We start from the raw sequence: 24,800 nt of genomic DNA, 5'->3' as shown, positions 1-24,800 counted from the left end.
TGAGTCTTGGTATGGATTTTTGATGGCATACCGTAGAAAACATGATATATGCCAGGCATGCCAGGGTATGGTATAGTCTCTGATTGTGTCTCTTGGCCCTATTAATAGTGAACTTCATTTGATAGCTTTGGTTAAAAAAAATATTGTTGTTTTGCATGCGGTATGTGAAGATTGAATTTAGGTCGATCACTTGTCAGTGTAGTGCGGAGTTTTTGGATACAACCATGTACCATGATAATATGCTGCAGTATTTTATTTTACTAATTGATTATTTATTCATTTGTTTATTTGTTTATTTATTTATTTCTTTATTTATTCATTTATTTATTTACATATTTTTTTATTCATTTATCTTTTTATTTTTTGTATTTATAATAATACCAGTGCACAAAAAAGGAGAAAAGATTAATGTATCTAACTATAGACCAATAGCCTTATTACCTACTTTGTCTAAAGTTATGGAAAAGGTAATCTACACAAGATTATTAAAATTTTTGAATAAATATGATATAATTTCCGATTTTCAATTTGGATTTCGCCAAAAACATAGTACATCTCATGCCACTCTCTCATTTATTGACAAAATCACAAAAGCTATTGACAACTTTGAACATACAATATGTGTTTTTCTGGACCTCTCCAAGGCCTTCGACACCATAAATCATGAGATACTGCTCTACAAACTTGAAAATTATGGAGTTCGTGGGAAGGCCTTGGAGTGGTTCAGAAACTACCTTGTAAATCGCAAACAATTCGTAAGCATAAATGAACAAAATTCTTCTCTACAAAATGTTAACTGGGGTGTTCCCCAAGGTAGCCTCCTGGGCCCTCTTTTATTTATTATCTATATAAATGACATCCAGAACTCCTCTGAAATATTATCTTATGTCCTTTTTGCAGATGATTCAAATGTACTCTACTCTCATCCTAACCCCAATATTTTAATTAATGTACTGAACACTGAACTGGATAAATTGGTACAATGGATTAAGGCTAACAAATTGTCAATAAATGTTCAAAAACGAAATGCATGCTTTTTAGCAATTCTTTAGAACAATTGCCATTTAATATCAAATTAGACAATGTAGACATTGAAGTTGTTACTACAACTAAATTTTTAGGCCTCATAATAGACAACAAATTATCTTGGAAATCGCATATTGACTCTATATGTCGCACAATTTCACGCAATATTGGTGTTATCAACAAAGTTAAGTTTTTTCTTCCAACTTCCTCCCTAAAAATGCTTTATTCAACATTAATTTTACCATATCTAAATTATGGAGCAATTGTTTGGGGAAACACACACTCAACCTACCTAGATAGAATATTGCTTTTACAAAAGAAGGCATTGCGTGTTATTTTCAACTTGTCCTGGAGATCTCACACAGATGAGTTGTTTTTAAACAATAACATTCTAAAAATAAAATCACTGTATCAATATAATTTAGGTCAATTCATGTATCAGTTAAACAATGATATGTTACCACCCATATTTATTTTTTCATTTAACAAAAACAAAACCCTTCACAAATATCCCACACGTCAATCCGATGAATTTCATTTACCACTACCCCGGACCATCCTTGCAAAATCAATTTTTACTTTTGAAGGCCCTAGACTCTGGGGAACTATCAATAGTAACATCAAAGAATCTCCAAGCCTTAATTCTTTCAAATATAAGTTCAAAAAATTTCTTCAAGATAACCATTGAATTTAACTCTTCATCACTCAAGCTCTTGTATTTTTTTAATCAAACATGTTTATCATGTCACGTACACTTATACATCTCTTTCGTTTTCCTGTTGATCGGCGAGGTCCGTCTGTGAGTGCTGGGGCTGGATTCTGGAGACCTTTAATCTCTCTTTTTCTTATTTCCTTTTCTATTTTTATTTCCAATTTTTCTTTTTAATTCAACTGGTCATGCTCAAGTTGGTACCTTATTTTTTTATATGCTAAACAACTGCAAGAATATTTATTAGGAGGCTGCACTCTACAAGCTCCGCTTTTTAGCAGCCTCCTCCATTTTCAACCTAATTTGTAATAATCTTGAATATAATTTTCTGTACAGGAATAATTGAAATATGTTTTGTTATTTATATATGTCAACATGTACAGAAGAAACTGTAATTGTTGAAAATGGAAATAAACGAACGAATGAAAATTTATTATTTATCTATCTATCTATCTATTTATTAATCTCTGACATTTATACAGGGGGTGCATCAACAACTTGCTGGTCTTCCATGTGGCCCTGTCAAAAAAAAAACAACAACAAATATCAGTAAAAATACAGTAATAAACAATATGTACAGGCACATATAAAGTATACAAATGTGTACGTAAAATTTGTACTTTGTATCCTTGTGAATTATTTTCATTCGATAACCATCTTTCACGATTTGAATCAAATTTGTGAATTTATATTTGAATTTAGAAAATGGAATAACACTGCATTATATAAAGTAAATTTGAAAAAAAAAAACACATATCAAAAGTGAGAAATGATAAGCAATCAAAAAGGGAATACCAATTAATGTTCTACCGCCAATTGCCAATTTTTAAAAAAATCAGTTTTAGCTTCAATCTCTCATATCGTATCATTTGAATTAGCCAATCGGATTCAATGTCTCATACCGTAACACTGAACCCTCCCATGTTACAATAAAACAATGAAAACTATACACAATGCAATAAAAATAGCATTATTCTGTTCCTATTTTATGGTAACTCCCGTAGGAATTCGGCAGGACAGCATATTGCCAAGCTGGCATATAACCAATTACGTCGAAAACATTTTACCTCTAGGTTAATTAGTCATAGTGGCTGACTACAGATATTACTCTCATTTTTTCAATTAAAGTGGAGGCATGGCAGAGTAGGAATTCGAACTCACAACCTTTCGATTATGAGTCCAATTCTCAACCACTGGACCATACGATCCGTGAATGCAGGATCAAGACAAATAATTGCATTGACCACGTGTGCCAAAAAGTAATATCCTAAATGGCATAAAACCATAAGATAAAGCCAAGGAAAAAAGTTAAAAAGAGCAAACCATATCCCCTGAACATGCTGAATGTCATGATAGGAATATCATATAGTAATATCTATTTTGTTTATTTTCGGTTTTTCGGTTCCATATACGGTTCCATATATGGGATTGTATAGTTGTTTCATACACACGTATATCATTGTTAGTACATGTTTAGAAGCGTGTCATTATTGAATTGATTTCAAAGAACAAATGAGCCGAAGAAAGAAGTTTCGTTACTCTATCAGAGAGGACCGTTGGATGGAGTGAAAAGGAACAAGAGAGGGGCACATCCAATGAAGGAAAATAGAGAAAGAGACAGACAGAAATAGGGGAAAAAGGAGAAATTGACTGAATAAGAGGAGATGGTGAGACAGAACGATAGAGGTGAGATGGAATGAGAGAGAGAGAGAGAGAAGGGGGAGGGGTTAATTTCGTATGCCCATTGTAAATCAAAACCGGCCAATCGTCAGGCTCCTTTGCCTCTTGAAGGCGTTGAAAGAGGCCTGACCATTTAGCGTCAAATTGGTTCTTGACTCTTATTACTTGTCTAAGAGAGAGGGAGGAAGAGAAGGAGAGAAGAAGAGAGCACTAAAAGTTTGTTTGGAGAACTCGGGAGCCAGTTAAGTGGACTATACGATCAAAGTCATTTTTCTTCTTCATTGAGCCCCAGTCCCGCGCAGACGACATCCTGAAGGTTTTTTGGTGCCCAATTTATCGTTCGCTTTCGTCTCTTCGTGACTAGTCCAATCCCAAAGCTTTTGAAGTCAATTGGAGCCCACCAACCTAGTTCAGACTTCATGGACTTGGTGTTGCAGCCTTCATGATGCCACTTGTCATCGATACTTTCAAGATTTCGTCATCGTCTTGTTCGATTTAAAACGTTCTCGAGCAGCTTAAACGCCAGTCCCTTGTCAATTTTTCTTCACTCTAAGTATGGGATACAAGTTTTCTAGTGTTTTACATTGTGTTTTCGACGAAATAACAGAAATATACTTTTACAAGAAAGTTTGATAGACCTTGCGTTTTATTCATCAGTTCACGTTTTGTACGGTGTCGTGGACGAAACAGAATTAAAAAAATGTCTGATAGAAAAGGAACAACTATTTTCAAAGTGACATTTTTCTTATAGAAGTTTAGTTTTGCTTTGAGAATAATATCATCCGATACAATTTATTTTTTGCCAAAACTTATTACAAGGGACTGACACTTATCAAATCCCCCGCCAGCTGACGAACTAAAGATTTTAATTTTTCAAAACTCTTCTTAAAAAGGCGATATAAATCAACATTATTGACGATAAGGATTGATAGACTTATTTTCTTATATCGACATCAGTCATATCTGTTCTCCAACTTGGGCAATAGATTTAAGAAAATACAATGACAGGCAAGGCGGAAATAGACAAATTCAAGTCTTTTATCAGAAAAAGCGAGACTTCGGAAAACTTGAAAACTTCGACGGATAGAGACGGCGATGGGGTGGATAAGAAAGATGGAAGATTGAACGGACTGTCGGCACGAGCATCAGCTTTCTCAATCGCATCCCTCATCGCAACAGATCCCGTATCTTCCCCGAGTGCGGAGGAGAGGGAAGGGGATGATTCGGAGCACGACTCGCTCTATGAAACTGACGTTGGTGTGTACGGAGGTGGGTACCCTATAGAATAATTCATTTTCAACATAATGCAATATGGGAATGCTTCTTGGGAAAATGTTTGGTCCATCTTTGATATGATATTTCATTGTTACTGATTATTTGACCATCTTTCTTTCCTCTTTCAAAGTCAAAAGTGTTGTTATTTCATATACTAATGTTAATCGCAGTGTTTTTCTGAAGTAACTTGGAGTTGAAGTGGATAAAATGTCGGGTAATTATGATATTAGTTGTAACAGAGAGTTAATGAACTTATGATCACTAGCATTATTGCAACACCGATTCGCACCACGCATTGGCCATATTGACCAGCAGGTCTCGCCCCACCCGTTTTGGATTTAATACCTTTTTACCACACTGTCTTGATCTTCATCTTATAAGAAAAATAGTCCTATGGTTCTTGGTCCAAAGTCCAATATCTGAAGTAACATCATGAACACAATCATTATTTATTCAATACGGGAACTAAATTGACTAAGAAATACAATCAATTAGGCTACACTACCAAAAATTTCGAGGTAACTTTTCGAGATATTTTTCCTTTAGTTGAGAACCAAAATTTAATACTTTCATCCAACTTAGGTGAAATTTCATGATCGCAAAAAGACAACCCCTTTTAGTAGTGAATAAGGGATTTTGCTGTTCATATTTTACATGTTTTCCTCAATAGACAAGCTAGACATAATTCTTGTTGAGTTGACACCAGATGACATGGTGAGCACCGCAGGGAACTAGCATGTAGGGATAGTGTAATTGTGATAAGTGATAAGTAATAGGTGAGATTGTAAATCAATCCAACTACTGTATATTGGTGTATTGTATTTGATAACTGCCTTAAGTGGTATTTGCATACATCGAAAAAAAAATGATGTCTCCAAAATACCATACCATAATGCTTATTATTGCTATTATAATTTATTATCATTAAATTGTTTGATATCATCAAATATTGACTATCATGACTATGGGGCTGTAAAGTTTCAATGATGCTGAAAAAACGCATTGCTCCTTTTTATACTTGATTTAGATCTAGTTTTAACATGTCGAAATAAAGTGAGTATTGTAATCCGTCGTATATAGACATGGTCAAGAAAGATAGGGCGGGCAGGCGCGGTTCTGGGGGTGGGGGGGGGGGCTTTGGGAACTGAAACCCCACAAATCGCTCAAGCCCCCTCAAAAAAATCGACCAAAAAGAGAAAAATAGATATGTTTTGATTAACGCAGTATTCCATTCGTGCCGTCAATAGTGCTCTAAAATCAAGGTTTTTACTATTCAAATTCGAAAGTTTTCTCGCTCGGTCGCTAAACGCTCCATCGCAAAATAACATATAAATGCAGAATATATCAGTGTTCTCTTAAAGTGCAGATATAGAAAGTTAATGATCTCCTACAATATAGTAGACTGCCTTCAAACTTTTTTTTTCAAATTAACCTCTCCACATACTTCACCCTTTACGAATATAACAATACTAATGTCATAAAATTGAAGTTTTGACTCTTAACCTGTCCGTGTTTTGTCAAAAGCGCTCCGAATTTTTATCATTATTTAGGATATCTTTTAAAGAAAATGGCTGTGTCGCTAAATACTCCCAGACTTAGGCTAATTATTTAAAAAGTTTAAACAAATGTTTAAAGTCTTAATTCAAAAAACCATGCTTAAATTATTGATAATTAAATATTTGAATTTAAACTTTATTGTTTAAGATTTTAAACTCTTGTTTAAAATGTTTAAACAACTACTGGGCGATTCACATAATAAACCGCTTTGTTTAAATTGTTAACTCTATTGTGTAGACTTTCTTGTTACACAGGCATGGTAGAGTAGTGATCATTGGGTCGTATTCTTTTGCAGCCTATAGCATGTTGAATATCCCATTCAGTAATTTAACCAGGGAAGTGTATAATTTAACGATGTCGCAGATGTACATTTACTTAGAAGTTCGTAAAGTGTTCCAAATGCTAGGTTTTCACGTCAAAATTTTCTCCCCGGTCACCACATTCCCTCGAAATGATATATAAGGGGTGTCATTGACATTAGCACCGCATCTCCTGTCATGTTATCTTATGCTCTTTCACGTGCAAAGTCTCAAAATTTTGAGAATGTCGCTCTAAAAAAAAAAACGCCAAGAGAGTGTAACAACACAAATGCATTTGATAACCAGACCCGCCCATCCCCCTCTTTAAATGCCCTAATCTACATTTATAACTTCCATCAGGCCCTGGTTCATGTAAAAGATTACAAATTCTCAAGCATTCTTTTAAATGCGATTTTTTTTTCGCTCGGTTGCTAAGCTCCTTCGCACAATATCATATTCTTTATAAGGAGGGGGGGGGGAAGCTGTTGGGTCAGTTTTCATAAGGCTAACCACAATAGGCCATTTTCATTGTATTGAAAAAAAATTCTGAAGCCCCCACACCCCACCCCCTATTTTGCGCCAGGAGAGAGGTAGACATTTTTTTCAAATTAAAACAGATTATGTGGTGTGTGCAAAGGGATGAACAATAAAAAACAAACCCATATTCAGGATGTTACGTGCAATCGAACAAAAAAAATCAAATTATTTAAGAGCCTGTACTGTTTGTTTGTAATATACTAAACAGAAAATTTGAATGTACGAAAGATGCACAAAATTATAGTAGATCTTAGATATCTGACGCATTTATAATGAAAACCAGGGACAACGGACTGTCTAACAAAACGGGACTCCGGAAAATAATAATAGTTGACATTGAAATACTTTTCCTTGCTCATTGATATACTTATCAACATATTAATGACACGGATGAGTTAACATGGATTAAGATTAAATAAAAATGATTAAGAAGTGATCAATATATTGCATTTATAATCTACGTAAGTATTCTACATTTTCAATATTTGACCTTTATTCAGTTCTTTCTTTGTTGTTTGTTTTGTTTAATCTACTGAATATGTTTAATATGAGCGAATGAAACGTGCAAGTAAATTGGATTAAGGCTCGTAACACAGGTTTGTAACACCAGCTCGTAACCATGGTAACACCGATAATGATTACTTTAATATTCTTAAATGATAGACCAATAGTATTGGATAAATATGGGTGAGTGAAGCAAGCGAGCTTTTTAAATGAAATAAATGACAAATTCAACATTCATTTAACAATTTTTTCACAAATGATAGATATTGTATTATCAAGGGCATTGTACCCGATCCCTATTCATTTTTAAAATAAAATAGAGTAACTCATCTTATATATAAGATATGCTTTTTAGTAAATTTCACCATGATTCTGGCATCTACAAAAGCAACATAATTCCAAGCAGTATTTCAGTTTTCTGAATACGAAGGTTTCAAGGGCAATACGGTGCAAGTGTGGTCTAATAAAGAAAGCGTAAACGCAGTGTTCATAAAATTTTTTTTTTTATTTGAATATATTTCACTTGTGATTTAATAACACAATCAGACACATCGATTTCATATATATACGTTATTATTATAGTTTCGTTGGGGTCAAAATGAAACATAAATGAAAATACATAAGATCCGAAAGTGGCTTACATGGCATGGGTCTGCCGCTCGCGTGGGTCGTCACAAAAGACAACCTTTGAAAATTCATAACTTTGTTAGTCTGTGATGACTTTTCTAAAAATTGATGATTCTCTTATTTAATCATGTCCGGTTGGACCCCGGCCGGTCTATTAAAATACACTCCTCTGTTGTTTTGGTCCGTTGAGGAGTCGTCGGCTGTATTCATGCATGTACCTCCTGAATGTTATTCAAACACGTTTGATACCGGCGCCATGACTTTCATTTCATGCATTCATTTCACCCAGAACTATGCTCAGAATTTTAAAAATTTCCATCCTCTTTGCAACCAAAATGCTGCATGTGCTTGCAACCCGGTTTGATATTGCTTTTCTGCCCTGTTTACTTTCCCGAAAAGTGGAACCGGGAGATCGAGCTAATTGTTACAACGAGGGTTATCGAGTTACTCTGTCTGCCTTTACCGCCCGTTGAAAAAGGGTATACTCATTGCTACTCAAACTTCACTTGAATATTCGTTTTAGATTGAGTCACGTTTCTTACTTCCGACTTCTTTACACCAGGTCTCATGTTGTTGTTGAAATACGTCGTAATTACATTCATCAAAGAGGCAGATCATTTTCAAAGACATGGTGAAAAGTTAGATTGGACAGGAAAAAAAAACGCTCAAGCGTAGAGTTCAAAGTCACCGCAACTTCAAAGTAGAAACTGCCCGCAAGAATAGAATGAACTGTTTGCTGATTTAATTTGGTAATACCGTCCTTAATATTTATTTTTCATAATGAAGGTAAGGCCGTATTCATGCTTGAAATGGGAGAATCCTCATTAAAGAAGTCCCCCCCCCCTTAGAAAGGATCGGCACATAATAGAAGTCTTTCACTGCATCTCCCGAGAACGAGGGAACGCGGCGAACCGATCTTAACAATTGCTCTTCTCTCCAATAAAACGTATTGATAAAAATCTTCGTCAAAGAACTCCCCACCCCCAAGAAAGCAGAGTAAGCGAAACAATCAATCTTGCAGTAAGGAGACTTTTTAAGCATCACTGGCGTACAGATATAAGGGGCGGAGGGGGGGGGGAGTGGCTCCCAAAGTTTCACTATCAACAAAAAATTAGAAAATGAAAAAGTGAAATATTGAATTATTTTCTAATATATATTCTATCAAATATATATTTTTGTATTTGCGAAAGTCTTGTTCGCTCGTATCGGCTTTGAACTTTTGCTCCATCCGTCATATATGCCCCCTCAAAATTATTTGGCGTATTACGCCACTTGAAATCACAATTGTGAATTAAATTAGGATTGAGTGCGCTTAATTTATGAGGTTAGGGATACGAGAAAAGAATCGGCACTGAATAGAAGTCTTTAACAGCATTTACTGGAAACGAGGGAGCGCTGCGACAGATCTAAAAATAGCTCTTTTCCAGCAAATTCAGTGAAAGTATTCTGATTCTGAACGTATGCATTTAAGTGAAAGGGTAATGTGAGCGGGAAGCAAGAACTTAAGTGTTTGTTTTCTTACACCACTGATACTTAGCTTTCTAAACACTCTCCGGTATCTTTATTTTTTTTATGCTCGTCAATTAAAAGGGTAGGAGAAGGGGGTGGGCATGGCCCCTGTGCCCCCTTTCTATGCCAGTGATCTTAAATATTAATCATTTTACAGTCCTAGATTTGTGGAATGTATTTTTTTCTCTTTTTTTACTCAAATATATACTGTTTACAAATGAAACAACACTCATTTAGAAAACAAACAAGAAAATGTGCAAATACAACATAAAACCTTCACAGACGTATTTTGGAATTGAATTTTTAATGGATATAATATTGTTCATTTTCTTTGTGATTTCATGAGTGGGCCGCTCAGCAAACCAAGTGGCAAAGCTTGCAATATCAAATTAAACATGTTAAAGGTTGCGCCTCACAACATGCCTGATAGTTCGATCGTCTTGAATCGCTGCAACCAGTTTCTTGCACCTGCTCGGAGGAGAACAAAACCAATTTCCCCTCACGAGAAATTAAACTGCAGGAAAAACTTTGGAACTTAATGAACTTGTCGCATTTCACACAGCTACTTGCGACTAATATTGTTCTTCTTACAATTTTTTAACAATAAGAAGCAAAGATTGCACGCGCCTACGCGGATTTCGATATTTTGAAGTACGTGATATTTTAAAAGTACTTCTGTCACTCCCTCCAGATGACCAATATTTATTGTGCAATTAGTGCTGTTGTCACTTCCTACGCTAACCATGCAAAACCGAGAGAATTGATTTTTTTGCGGGGGGGGGGGGGCTAAAACTAATCACCATGGTAGATTCAAATCTACATGTCCATTACACATCCATCACATTCCACATCATCCGTAACTGTGAAATAATAGATTCTCCGATTGCGCATTTTCACGAAAACATGTTTGGCCAGACTGGGGGAGATAATAGGCGAGAAAGCACCTCGATGGGAGCGGTGTATCTTTTCTTCCAAGCACGCGTGACCTTCGCTACAAATTATGATATTATTTCCTACTTTTTTTACTGAGCATATTGACTTCCTCTCTTCGTTATTGACTTTGTTCAAAGGGATTCTTTTTTTTTCATTCCTGTTTATGGTCGTATTGTATAGTTTCATACTTTCTCATTTCCGGCAATCATAAAATACAAAGGAAATGTATCCCGAATGAGCATGCCAAACCCATCCCCTTCCGTATTCATGGTATTAGTCCATTAATAATAAAAAAAAAATAAATAAAAGATTAATTAAGATTATTTGGTTATGATGATGATAAGATATCGGTTTTGTGTTTGGTTTGAAACAAACATATGTCTTCTTATGTTATTCTATTTCGTATGTTAGACATGTTAGTTCATATGCCAACGTCATTTGAATATCATTGTGATCCGTTACGTCATGGATGTTTTGTTATGTTTACTCTGGATGAAAAGGATCAATACAACATGAATTACAAAAAAATAAGATATCAGTACGTCCACTTATTCAAATTAAATGGCCTATATTGAGCACTAAAAATTCCTGGAGTTTTCCGAAAACATCCTTCAAATAGATATATATATATATAAAGTAGGCCTACTTGTTAATTCTCTCGTTTTCTGCAATGTTTAAGTTGTTTGGAGATTGTTGCATCGCAATATTACAATTTGATTTCTTACTGAAAAAAATTAGGTAGGGAAAAGAAAATTTTCTCTCAAAATAAACTCTCGAATTGGGCCCTAAACAAGAATCTTCGATTTCAGAATACCCTTAGGCCTAATAGACTTTTCTTCATGTATATCCTCACAATTAAATGTTGTTTTTCTTTTTAAAGAAAGGTTGAAATTCACATCTTACCATGTACTTTGCCGTTTACAGGACTCAATTTCTTTTTTATATTGTGAATTTTTATATCATTTTCACTGCACATGCGTGTATCGCCAGGCCATTGTTTTTTTTTTTTTTTTTTGGGGGGGGGGGTGTGTTCTTTTACATCTGTACCATTTAGAACAAATCCTACATAATATTACAAAAAGTCAACGTAATCTCATCATTCATTGTGATAATCATACACTGGTTACGAATCGCGTTTTCACGCTCCGTCTATGCATGCATGGTTTCTCCTCAGAGTTCATTTTACTATACCCAGCCCCCCTAAAGCAATCTTCGCTCCCGATTCTTTAAAAAATTGACTCAAGCCTGGCTGCCTGCTCACCTCAAAGTCAATACATTTAGTACAATGCTGTTTAACATGTATCAAATGAGCAACGTTGACTCTCTAAACTTACCATGTAAAGAAAAGCAACAAAAAGTCGGAAACACACCTCTCAAAAGGATCATCGGGGGAAAAGCCCCGAAAAAAGGAGTATGAATGGAAATAAAGTATCAGATGTTTCAATCCTTCATCCAATCACCTTCGATTTAAGTAATGATTGTACTTAATGCGGATATTGTGGACGTTTAATGGTTTTTTTATGCTTAAGTGTATTTTCTTTGATATTGATATGCGGAGAGGGAATTGTGATTTCATTTATTTGCTTGATAAATCTCAACACGGGACTAATTTCAGTCGGCAAACAAGTACAGTGTGCCTTCATTATTGGTGTCAAACACTTCTTTCCATTATAATAAAAGTAATTTGTGAATCATAGAGTTATTTGCTATTTCCAAAACAGGCCAAAATATTATATGAGTATGACACATTGTCACTTCGTTAACCTGAAGGAAAATTGAAAAGCGTGGAAATGATTTCATTGTCGGTAGAGTCTAAACTTGTGAAAAACAACTATCTTCAAACAACACCGCTGTATAAAGCGCAGTGGCACATAGTGTATTCTGGCCAGCCCTAGGGTTACACCGAAACCGAATCAGCTGCGAATTTATTCGAATACACGTATTCGGGTGGCTTGGGAAGTATTCTGTTCTTCCTCCACGAATGCGAGAAAATTCGGGAGGGATTCGGGAACAGTCGAATATATCGAAAACATCCGAATCAGGCCATATTCGGGCAGAATCGGTATACGATTTTTTTGCGCGAAGATTCGGTTTTAGTGAAACCCTATATTTAGTGAGAATTGAAATGCTAGGGGAAAGGCATGATCAAAGGAGTGACTCCTCATTTCTCGCTTATTCTTGGTTTGAGGCATGAGATACAACAATCATGACAATGGGTATCCTTAGGATATCTCGTTGGTTTTCCCTGATTGATATTTCCCTTTTTTCATACTGGTTTGACTTTAATTACCCGATTACTGGTACGGCCAATTTAATTTTTCTCAAGTATCATTACACATACATTAAATCAGTGTATCTCTTAATTGTTTTGCTATTAAAAGGTATAAAAAAGGGCAAGTATTATTTTTTAATGAGATATATTTAGTGATGCAAATTCGCATAGGCCTAATTTTATAAGGGCGTTATGGTTTCGCAAATGCTTATTTTGGAAAGTTCAAGGACTATTTCTCATACAGGTTCACACTTAACGCATTTCTGTGCCCTAAGTGATTAATTCCAATATATGGGACGGAACCATACATACGTAGAAACTATATAATTCATGCGTCATTTGGTCATGGATTTAATGGCATAAATGATATTTACCATCATGACCATGACGCGTGTTTCGGGTTTAATAAAATGAGTTTACATTTCTTTCCGAGTCTTGGAGGAAGAAAAAGGGAACTAAAGTTTATGTTCTTTTTCTATCGTCAATGATCGGTCACTTTGTATAAGTGCACAATTTGTGAGCAGTAATGAATGGCTATGCTACGCGTGACGTAAAAATATATATTTGTAAAAATAAGTGCCTCCTTCAGCACACTCCCAATGATATGTGTCCATACAAAGCTTAATTGCTTAATTATTACCTGTCGTAGAAATTCGCTTTTGAAAAGTCACCGGAACAATTTTTTTCACCGCATCTTTTATTTCAAAACTGAAAACAATCTCTGTAATGAGCAGGGGCAGCCCCGGAGTGCCTTGGTTATGGATACGACAAACAAACGAGTTTGTTATTATGGTTTCATGATCAAGCCATTTTTTCTATATTTTTCGTCTTTTTTTTATTCCTCTTGACATTTTCATCATCAAATGACAAATCAAGGGATAGTTTTCTCCTACGCCTTGAGTTGGTGCCCTTGTTTAATTTGTTATTCATTCTCTTGGCAGGGAACCTAGAAGAATCTAGATCCCCAAGACTCCAAGCACCAGGCGACTGCACTGCACCAAAACGCCGGCGTGTCGCTCTTCCTCATAGTCGAAGAATTCGATCGCAATCGCACGATACACCACACACGGCACCAGCTGGATTAGAATCCAGTCAGAGTGAGATCGTCATCGGAAGCCAATCACGTGTTCATCCAGGGCCTGATAGGATTCTACACGACGAGGTTCACGATCATGTGGCAGTCAGCGACCACGCCCAACGTCCAGCACATGAGCAGATGAAACAGCAACGTCACATCATCCAACGCAATCATCGGCAACCTCAACGTCAATTTCATCATCCGCATCATTACCATCATCACAGCCTGGTCTCTCTTCTACGCGAACCAGTAGCGACATCGTCGACGACGACATTTGAGCGTTTGGGGATCTTACGACCGGAAGCAGGTTCCCCTCAGAGGAGAGCAAACCAAGTTTGTAGGAGTTGTCACGATGGTGCAGCGTGTTGGGAGGAGATGGCGGGGATCGGTTGCAAGCTTGAGACAAAAGATCTCTGGGATCGTTTTCATGAACTTGGCACCGAAATGATTATAACTAAATCTGGCAGGTAAAACAGCTCTTCCATCCATGTCTCCCAACTTATAATAATGTCGCCAATTGAGAATGATTGTTATCTTATTTTCGGCATTTTGCAACTAGTTAGGAGATACAGTTGTTTATACACGATAACTTTCCCTTATACCATTGCCCTGGGAAGCAGGAGCACTGGGGGTGATTCAGCACCCTAAATTTTTTTATTGGGGGTGCAACATGTATTATTATCTATACAGGTATTCTGGAAGATGTGTGAAAATTGAAAAATGTAACCAAAATGATCTCCATTTTTTAAGTGACCCCCTTTTTTTAATTTGCTTTTCAAATTTCTCTGGACCAATTTGAACACCATTTTGTAGTGAAAACCTCTTATTTTTTTCCGAATCTCCATCAGCACCCTGCACCCCCAGTAAAAAAAAATCGTTCCCAGACCTGCCATATACACTGATTTTAAACGGTCCAATTGACATAAAAAACAACTTGGAAGAATGAAACTTACTTTCAAATGCAATAGTTCATCAAGCAGAAAATGGAGGAAATTGAAAATATTATTATTATCTTGAACATGTTTCATTTACATGACTATACTGTTTTTTCAACCATTTTTGTCAGACGCATGTTTCCAACTCTTCGGGTCTCATTTGTTGGTTTGCATCCCATGTCATCTTACTCCGTGTACATTGACGTCGTACCATTAGATAACAAGCGGTACCGATATGCTTACCACCGGTCATCCTGGCTAGTAGCAGGCAAGGCCGACCCGTCATTGCCCCCGAGACTTTCCCGCCACCCCGACTCGCCCTTCACCGGAGAACAGCTGCTTAAACAGTTCTTATCATTCGAGAAGGTCAAGTTGACCAACAATGAATTGGATAAAAATGGACATGTAAGTATGGAGCATGTTGAATTTGTAGGAAGGAGGAGAGGGGGAGGGGAGAAATTCCACGTATAAGTAGCAGCAGCAGCTGTAGTAGTAGTAGTAGTAGCAGTAGCAGCAGCAGCAGCAGCAGGAGTAGTAGTAGTAGTTAGTAGTAGTATTAGTAGTATTAGTAGTATATAGTACATGTAGTAGAAGTACTACTACTAGTATTGTATCATTAATATAAGCATAATCATTTTTCTTATACTTATCATTATTATTTTTTTTTTTTACACAATTTCATGTCATTTCTTCCAGCTAAGACCTTTTATAAGTTTTTCACCCCATCCCATTTAACAATAAAATCTGATCATTCGCCATTGAGCAATACAGTAAGATGTGGAGTGCCCCAGGGCTCCATACTTGGTCCCCTTCTGTTTTTGATTTACATAAACGACTTGCCAAAATGTTCAACCTTATTAAATTACATATTATTTGCAGACGACACCAGTATTTTTCTTTCCAATCCTGATCCAACTCAACTTATCAATACCATGAACACCCAATTAATAAAATTACATCAATGGATGTGTGCCAATAAGCTGATTTAAATGTAGATACAACTAACTATGTAATATTTGGTATACGTAAAATTAGTAATAACATCCCAAATATTTATTATAATCATCGTATTATTAATAGAGTGTCAAGTACTAAGTTCTTAGGTGTTATTATTGATGATAAGTTGTTTTGGAATAATCACATAAGTCATCTATGTGGTACCATATCTAGAAATATCGGAATTCTTAGAAAATTATCATTTTTGCCCAGAAATATTCTCAAATTATTGTATCATTCTTTAATATCTTCTCATTTAAGTTATTGTTCCACAGTGTGGGGCTTCTCATCAAAATATAATCTTAATCGTATATTTCGTCTACAGAAAAGGGCACTAAGAGTTATAACTCATTCTCATCATTTACATCCTTCTTCCCCTCTATTTTCCAAAATGTATATTCTTTCAATCCATAGTATTATTTCTTTACAAACTGGTTCTTTCATGAATAACTGTTATCATGGTAGTATACCACCGTCACTTTTAAATGATTTTATATTGAATCGATCCATTCATTCCCATAATACACGAAATAGATGCAAATTTCATCCTCCTCTGTGTCGAACTGAGCTAGCCAAATCAACCATTTTTTATCAGGGCCCTATACTGTGGAAGAATCTCTCTGTTAAACTCCACACAGCAAAGACATGTAAACTTTTCAACTTTAATTACAAACGACACTTACTTTACACTGAGTAACCCCTTTCTCTTGACAAATAATCATAGCCTCTCTGTTTCTTTCCTCCTTCTTTCCTGTCCTGTCTTATGCAACATGGATGTATTTTTATGATTATGTATGTATTATGTTTTATGTATTATGAATTACGTACTATGTGCGCTTATGAATGTTATTTTGGGCCATCCAAACAAGCCTGATGAGCTTTCATTTGGTCCACCACTATTTTAAAATGTATTTGTATATTGCTTTGTATATATTTTAATTTTGTGGAAATAAATGAAATGAAATGAATTTTGCCAAAGGGAAAATAGAGAATGGGCGATTGCAAAACAAGAGAAAAAACCAGGGCCTACACTTTTTAAATGTTGGGAAAAATACTGTCCACACAACAATTGGTTAGAAAAATTTGTCTAGCTCTGAGTAGTTTTCAACCAATACTGTGTAGTTTTTACCCAACACACACATTATTGATTTAAAGCTACCCAGAATTGGATAAAGTTTTTAACCAATTATTGTGTGGATAGTATGTTGCCCAACATTTTTTAATAGTGTAAACATTACAACATACGCACAGAGCAAAATTCGAAATATGCGGAAGTTGTGAACATTAAAGATCAAACCAACGATAGCTTGAATATAATATCATACGGTACATAGATTGGTATTTTACACCTAGATAAATGGAGAAAATAGAAGAGTGTTCCGAGATGTTTATATACAAATAAATAACTAGTCAAATCCCGTGAACATCATACTCAAGAAGTATTTGATTTCATAATGCTAATTGAGGCGATGCGATTGTTCCCATACAATCATGCTCCATACTTCCGCAGCCATGCAGGAGGTTGCTCTGCAAGACGAACATTCATTTGAAGATAAAATACGATCGCGTCGTCGGGATCGTGTTTACATAGAAAGCATTTTGGTTTTGAATGGCAGTGCAAAGGTCGTACAAATTTCAGCACTCATTGAGCAATAAATTATTTCACTTTTTAACAGTCGAGAGATGATACGGGGAAACATGATGGACCTACTGAACTTCGTCGATCTACCAACTCCTTACCTGTATACATGCCATATTCACTTGTGTGTAGAGGGGGGAGGGGCGCTCGGGGAGCTAATCCCCGAAAAGTTCTTCTACCTAAAAAAGACCAAAGGGTAAAAAAGAACGGAAAATAAAAGAAAAGCGCTCAAATATGATATCGTTTTGTTGAAAATAATGTCGAAGTCTACACAAAATTAGATTTGATTGGAAAGACCAACATTGCTCGCGATTCTTTTTGAGGGTTATTTCTTTTCCCCATTCGCCTTATCGCGCTCTGCGCTCATCAGTTTTATAATTCAATACGCCACTGTCTACATTGATTTCTAAGTTTATATCGCGTAGGATTTTGTTTTATTTTACTCATATCATTTCTACTCTAACATCAACCATTGATACATGCCTGTCGAAGGCGGTGAATATGAACAGAGAATAGTTGTAAAATTGAAGTTTATTTCCATATATTTTATTTGCGAGCTGGTGAAATTTATTTGGGATTTACATCGAGCTGTCAAAAAGACAGCAATACAGATCCTATAACCAGAAAACAGTTGCAAAATATGTAGTTATCAACTTTTCTCGTCGAATTTCAATTTTATAATGTTGGTAATTATGAAATACATTTAAATTGAATGGTTCAATCAAATTCTCACTGACAAGAAAAAAAACCTTTCTTGTCATTTTTTAAAAATATTTTGTGTAATGCTTAATACACCGGAACGACGACTTAATGGATCTTAATGTATGGATCTTAAAGAAATAGTTTATAATAATATATATATTTAGATATTATAAAGAAAAGTAAGGGCACAACCTTTTCAAAAGACAATATTCAATAAAATATTGTTTCTATTGCCAATGTCGCATCTTACATTAACGTTTTACCATAGCTTTATGTTTCATAGTAAAATACTGCTTAAAATAATTTATACAACGATGTTTAAACCCCCATTCCACAGAGAGCAAGACCTCTGAAAGACTGCTGTAAGACCATGAAACTTGCTTGATCTTTCTAGGGTCTTTCAACGAACTTTCAAAGATCTCTGAGGTCTTTCATGATTCCTGATGGATCTATCAATGATCTTCGTGGTCCTCGTGAGTTCCAAAACTTTTTTGAAACGGTTCAAAACAGTCTTTCAGCGGTCTTAAATGGAATTGTCTTTTGATGGTCTTTCAGCAATCTTTCAGTGGTCTTTCAATGAACTTTCGAAGTTCTTATTAGTCTTCCCATGATCTTTCGGCAGTCTCTCAAGATGTTTGCGGAGATCACTGTAAGACTCATGATAGATCATTGACAGATGATTCAAAGATCATTTAAAGACCATTCGATTAAAAAGTCCATGGAAAGAATTCTGAAAGATCACTTCTTGCATAAAAGATCTCCGAAAGACCATTGAAAGATCTATATCCATCAGTCTTTCAGAGTTCTTTGAGGCGTCTTTTTGAGCCATTCCACAGAGATGACAAATTTCAGTGATCTTGGAGACTGCTGTAAGTCCTCGCCACATTTTGGTCTTTGAAAGGTCCTTCAAATGTCTCCCCTCCGTGGGATGGGGGGGCTTTACTATATGAATTTTAAGGTAGTTGTATAACCATCAGATTGAACAAGTGTTTAAAACGTTAAAGAACAAAGTTTTTCCTATTTATATGGAAATATTCTATAAATGAAGCTTTGATGTTTAAAACTGTTAAACAGCTAATTCAAAGTTCATATAGCAAACCGCGTTGTATAAAAATATTTAACATCACGTGTACAGAATTCCAGATACCAATGCCCCTTTTCTTAGCGAGGTTGATATTATACCAAACACTGCGTTATATATTTATTTTGCAGGTCATCTTGAATTCGATGCATCGCTACCAACCTCGGATACACATCGTGAAAAATGTAGCTTCTGTTGATAGCGATGATGACCACCGGGAGAGCAGCGACACGAGCCACGACGTCGATGGTAATGACATGGATGAAGTTATGAACGCTTGTCGATCAAGACCGCAACACGTCCGCACTTTCGTTTTCTCCGAGACATCATTCACAGCGGTGACAGCGTATCAGAACCAGCTGGTGAGTATAAAGGGGCAATAGTGAATTCTTGTCAAAGAAGATATAATTTATTTATTTATTCACTTACTTATTTATTTATTCATTTATTTATTTATTCATTCAATCATTTATTCATTCATTTATTTATGTAATTATTCAGTTGTTATCTAATTATTGATTGATTGATTGATTGATTGATTACACAGTACTAGAGTAATGATTTTAGTTACGATTTGCTATATCAGTTGACCTTGTAAAAAAAAGAGATGCTGAAGATAGAATTGTTAGATATGGGGAATGTTTATCATCTTTTTGAAAGGGTAATGAAAACATTTTTTTCGGATTACGTAAAATTTACAAAATGAATGAAAATTTCATTTGGGGTCTTTTTGTAGACTAATAATGTTAAAAAATTTAATTTTGGTCGGATAATAAAGTATACATACTTTATTATCCGACCAAAATTAAATTTTTAACATTATTTTAACATATATGTGATGAAGATTCTAGCAGAACTACAATTGAAATAAACAAAAAAAAAAGCATTATTATAAAGTAAACAATCAATAAGAGACATGCTTCTTTATTGTTATTGATTGTATATTCCTAAAATGCTAACACTGGAAAAAAAAATGAAAATGGAGAGTCCCACTAATAAGCAAAGGCTTGTATTTTGTTGGATCCTCAAGCTAATGGCATCTATGGGAAGGCAATAGAACATAATAATTGCCAACAGAGACAATGGCACAGAATGCTACAACTGAGGGGTACGAAACCTAACATAATAAAAGAAGGCAATAAATCTTCATAACGAACAAGAAATCTCCATGAGATAACGAAGTGGAATCCTAAGCAAATATCAATGATCCTTGATAAATGATCTAGTGACCAGGGCTCCGTAACACAAAGGTTTGCGATGGATTGCAAATACGAAAGAACCGCACTGATTGGTCCCTGGTCAGTATTTCAAACCTAATGCGCGTGTAACATTGATAGTGATTGGTCAGTTCATTTAGCGATTGATCGCTAATCTTTGTGTTACGGATTCCAGGACACCGTTTCATAAAGCTGTTTGTTTAGAGCGACTTTAAGAACGACTGGGGATCCTTTCTTACGCGCTAAATAATCACCAATGAACATTAATGGTGAATATCATTTACCATAAGAAAGGATCATCAGTCGTTCTTAAAGTCGCTCTTAACTTACGAACAGCTTTATGAAACACTTAATTTGCCTAACGCGTAAATATATTTGTTTACTATAATCAAAATGTGTTCCACGTCATAATTGTGTTGAACTGCACTATTTTCCATCATTTTTCCATCATTTTCCATCGTTCATAATTTACCATCTGAAAATGACGAGTCTTTTGTGACTTGATGAATAAACCAAATCTTAGTTTGAACAGATTTATCAATAAAATAACTGTACACTTATTATCTTATTCTTTCTGTTTAACTCTTATAATATTACGATGAAAATGTACAAACAAGATTAATATCAAGACACTCATTCATTTCATGCACCAGCCAATGACGAGAGCATCTAGACATTTTTTTTTTAATTCTTGTAGGTGATCCTCATGAACTGGCTATCTCTTTTTTAATTGACTTTTGTGTCAACCATGATATTTTCATTGTATTTTATTATGAACTTGCAGGGAAATATGATAAATGAAAGAAAGAATGAATGACTGAATAAATGAATCAATAACAAATAAATAAGCAAATTAATTAATGGAATAAATAAATAAATAACAAATAAATAAACAAATAAATAAATTAATTAATTAATTCATTAAATAAATAAATAATTTTGCATTTCCGTTAATGCCCACAATCATTATAATTGATTATTATGGCAAATGAACGCCAACATTGACTTCGTCAATAAAATCCTCACACGCGTCCCCTTGAGCGTGTGAGATCTGAGATTCCTGAAGCACGCAGTTTGACAATTTCGTCTCTGCTATTTTTTCACAGATAACAAGATTAAAAATCGACAGCAATCCCTTCGCAAAAGGCTTCCGAGATTCTTCTCGGCTTTCAGAATTTGAGAGGTAATTTCAATTTTGTAGTCCTAGAGTTGTAGATAAGTCGGATATGAACATTTTTCTTCGAAATTTGGATTGCATGTTATGCAAAATGGACAGTGACATATTGTCAATAAAGTTAAAGAAAGTATTATTGATGTATTTCATGTTTGGTCTCTTCGTATTCTCTCCTAAACACATTTATCTTTAATTATCTTATCATTACAAAAACAAACATTCACACTGTGTCTGCCATGCCCAAAATCCACAAGAGGTGCATATGATAAGATGATAAATTTACATGCTAGCAATAGTTTGTCATTAAAAATCGTATGGTTACATCTATAATGAAAGATGATTGGTTCTACCTCAAATTCATTATGCGGGGGCGTATCAAAACAGGTAGCTGTATGGGAATGCCATATAGGCGAATAAAAAAAAATGTTGGCAGCGTACTATGAATTCTTCCAATACAGTCTAAACGTGTTGTCTACCGTTGCACACCCATTAATTGCCTTTCCAGCTTTGCGAACTTGCACTGGCAGGTACGATGTACAATAAATCTATAATATTTGGAAAGAGAAATTAATAAAACATGATATTGATGTTTTTTATAATACACATTCAATGTTATCACGTCATATTTGCCCACGATAGGGAAAAGGTTGATATCTTGATGAAAGGTCATACCTACGCCCGTAATCCAACCAGTCCAACGAGAGAGGGCGTCCTTACCACTATGTTGGCGGATGGAGTTCCGAAGACTTTCTCACTAGGAGCATTAGCAGATGAATCTTCGTGTAATCTGCCAATTCATCTAGACTCTCCCCTCTCCTTTCCGCTGCAGAGACCACCGATTCGGAGTAAGCAGCTACCGTATTTTGAAGTCGGGTTTAACTTAAACTCAGGTTTCAAGTTGTGGTTTAAGCATGGATAGCCAATTATTACAAAAATCACTAGTAGTAGCATATTTCAACTCATTTGGCTCTCACATCATTCATAATGTTAATGTTAATGTCTAAGAAGTATAAAAAGATAATTTTCTTCACCATCGATGAATCAGGAAAGAGCGCAGCAAACATAAGAAACATACAACTTAATAATAATGTTGACACTTTTGGCTTCCCATAATTTTAGCGCAGAGTTAGACCATGGTCTAAGTTGAACCTGACTTCAGAATACGGACCAATGCTTTTTGTCAGAATAGAAAACGAATCTGCAGAAATGCGAGTTAGTGTAGATAACTGTACTTCCTTGGTTTAGATTTATTCATGTAACGCAGCTAGCTGGTTAGCTGATATTCAAGAAAAATCAATGAATTTTTATGATAACGGTCATTCGATTGTATATATAGAAGACTCGAGTAAAAGAATAATAGCCTATTATAAATCGCACTGATTAACCTGGACCTAAACTAATTAGAAGGAATGATACACAAGCAGACGGATGTACGTGTAAAGTTTCAATGGCTAACACAATTCAGTTTATCCCTCGAGTAACATGGATTAGCAACTTTATAAAAATACAATTTGGCATGAGATAATCGCGTGTACATTCGTTATAGCGGATAAGATCATCCGAGCATCCCGTGCTTGAACTTTAATCGAACGTATATTTTGCAGAAAAAAGGATGAACTAACAAATTATATCTCTTTCGTTATTACGCAGTCGGACAACCTACCATATCTACTTTTGGTGACCATCTACTCCCGCCTTCCACATTATACTATGGCCCTTTCGGCGAACATCTTCTGTTTCCGGGTGAAAGTTCAAATATTCCTGTGGGACTTCTTCACGGCGGGAGTCAGGACAGAGATGGCGGTAATCACAGTTCAGTTAGACCAACGTTGATCAATGATGGACCTGACTACCGTTGGAATCGGTACCAATCTTTGCTTATGAAGAGTAATGTTCCTCATTTACCTCAAATGTTTAGCAAATCTTTTCCCGAAGCACCGTTAGCGGCCTCCAGAGATGGGATGCAGTTCCGACGCATCGGGCGCCATCCTGTCACCTGATTTCAGTAGCTATGAGCTGACAAACAAGTGAACTGTTCGAAAACATCAGCAGCATGGGCTTGTTTTAGGGCAATAGAAGCTTTAAGCTTTTTCTTTTACCTTATCTGGTTGAAAGGCATTAGTTGTAGACTGTTCAAAAAATGTAAATAAAAATTAATGTTTTAAGAGTTCTGGGGGACGTGCATATCACTTGCTTAAAATTACCTTGAGACAGATCACTCTGGAATGAGATTTAGTTTGATCGTTGACATGGTTGGGGTTCAATCATGTCGTATTTTTCATCGATTGGGAAACGGCATGAAACTCTAAATGGTATATTCTTGTTACGCCATCGCGAATAATATTTCTGTCATAGATGTCTTAAAATTGATAAAATGGATGACCGCATATTCTTTGAAGCTCATGATTTCCTGTACGATCTACTATTGTTTGTTGTTGCAATTATGAACTTATTATAACAACGCTCTGAAAGTTTTGTAGAGTGTAGCAACGCGGGAAACTGAGCATGAATAAAGTCGACTAGTTTCCTTGCCTGACATCTCAACTTGTTCTTACCAAAGAATGGATACCCCAAGCGGCCCACATCACTGTAAAAAGATATTGGGTATAATTTCAACCACCACGAGGGTAATTATATGTCCAACCAATTTGGGACAGTATTTTACCCAATGCGGGAAGCTACATTGTCCAGTAAGGTTAAAAATAAGCAGCAATTACTTTAGAATGGGCAAAATTTCCATCACACTGGATGAATAAAAAAATGCCCAAAAGAAATGCCCAATGTTGGTTGGACACATGATTACCCTCTTGGAGCATTTTTACCCATTTTTTTAGAGTGATGTGTTTTGCCGGGATATACAGGCAATGTACTGACAAGAGTGTTGCTTGCTGTACTTCACTCCAGCAACTTTGTCATGTTTGTATACAAAGAACACAGATCAGAATGAATTATAATTAAATCACTTAGCAATCCAGCAGTGAACGTGAAAATCGATTGATTTTGAATCTCCGACGTAAATCATTTATACATTCGCACGAGACCCAAATAGA

At 35.6% G+C, this 24,800-nt stretch overlaps 1 protein-coding gene across 1 annotated transcript; it reads left to right on the top strand.

Annotated features, from left to right (window-relative positions):
- The first annotated feature begins 4,416 nt into the window (after positions 1-4,416).
- Positions 4,417-24,423, top strand: LOC121409715. The gene is made up of 7 exons (XM_041601623.1): positions 4,417-4,684; positions 13,870-14,473; positions 15,073-15,346; positions 19,491-19,721; positions 21,683-21,759; positions 22,390-22,595; positions 23,401-24,423. Exons 1-7 carry the CDS (start codon positions 4,417-4,419, stop codon positions 23,748-23,750), a joined length of 2,010 nt encoding a protein of 669 aa, XP_041457557.1. The 3' UTR covers positions 23,751-24,423.
- Positions 24,424-24,800: the final 377 nt, after the last annotated feature.

Source organism: Lytechinus variegatus, chromosome 2 (genome assembly GCF_018143015.1).
Source record: "Lytechinus variegatus isolate NC3 chromosome 2, Lvar_3.0, whole genome shotgun sequence".
NCBI lineage: Eukaryota > Metazoa > Echinodermata > Echinoidea > Temnopleuroida > Toxopneustidae > Lytechinus > Lytechinus variegatus.
This window is presented reverse-complemented; position numbering and strand designations above follow the sequence as displayed.